The sequence below is a fragment of the Carica papaya genome, unplaced genomic scaffold (genome assembly GCF_054855325.1).
Source record: "Carica papaya isolate Zhongbai unplaced genomic scaffold, ASM5485532v1 h2tg000024l, whole genome shotgun sequence".
Lineage (NCBI taxonomy): Eukaryota > Viridiplantae > Streptophyta > Magnoliopsida > Brassicales > Caricaceae > Carica > Carica papaya.
The window spans coordinates 131,038-131,693 of record NW_028277154.1 but is presented as its reverse complement, the minus strand read 5'-3'; the positions used below and the strand labels follow the sequence as shown (position 1 = coordinate 131,693).

The 656-nt window shown below is 37.0% G+C and overlaps 1 protein-coding gene across 1 annotated transcript; it reads left to right on the top strand.

Moving 5' to 3' along the window:
* Positions 1-45: 45 nt before the first annotated feature.
* LOC148239675 (uncharacterized) lies at positions 46-383 on the top strand (the record flags this gene model as incomplete). Its single annotated transcript, XM_088212212.1, has 1 exon — positions 46-383. A coding segment is annotated over one exon (338 nt), but the record flags the coding sequence as incomplete, so codon positions are not given.
* Between the last annotated feature and the right edge of the window lie 273 nt (positions 384-656).

Genomic DNA, 656 nt, shown 5'->3' with positions numbered 1-656 from the left:
ATAAATTTTATCATGTACTTGTTATTCTATTTCTGTATTTGTTAGCCGTTGGTGACCAAGTCTTCCTCAAGATTTCCCCCTACCAGGGAAAAATGCGGTTCGAGAAAAGAGGAAAGTTGAGTCCCATTATGTGGGACCTTTTTGGATCGTGGAACATGTTGGACCTGTGGTGTATCACTTTGCTCTGCCCTGAGAGTTTATGGGTCTACATGATGTTTTCATTTCTCATGCTTAAAAGGTACCATCCTAACCATTCTCATATCATTCCTCACGAAGAGACGCAAGTGCAAGCTGATATGATGTATGAGGAACTCCCCACGAAAATCTTTGATTGGACCAAAAAGGTTTTACGCAACAAGAGGATCCCCATGGTGAAAGTGTAGAGGCAGCACCACACTCCAGAAGAGACGACATAGGAGTTAGAGAGTAAGATGAGAGAGAAGTTTTCAGACTTATTCATGAAAATTTTGAGAGACCAAATTTTCTAAGGTGGGGGGAATGCAACACTCAGCAAACCTTCACACTTAAATTGTAATTGTGAACCCCTATTTATTGGGGTCCTAAGGTTGTTTAAACTCTTTAAATTATTTTGTACTTTTTAATTTTAATTAAATATCATATTTTGTAAATTAAATTTGTATTTTTAATTTATTCTT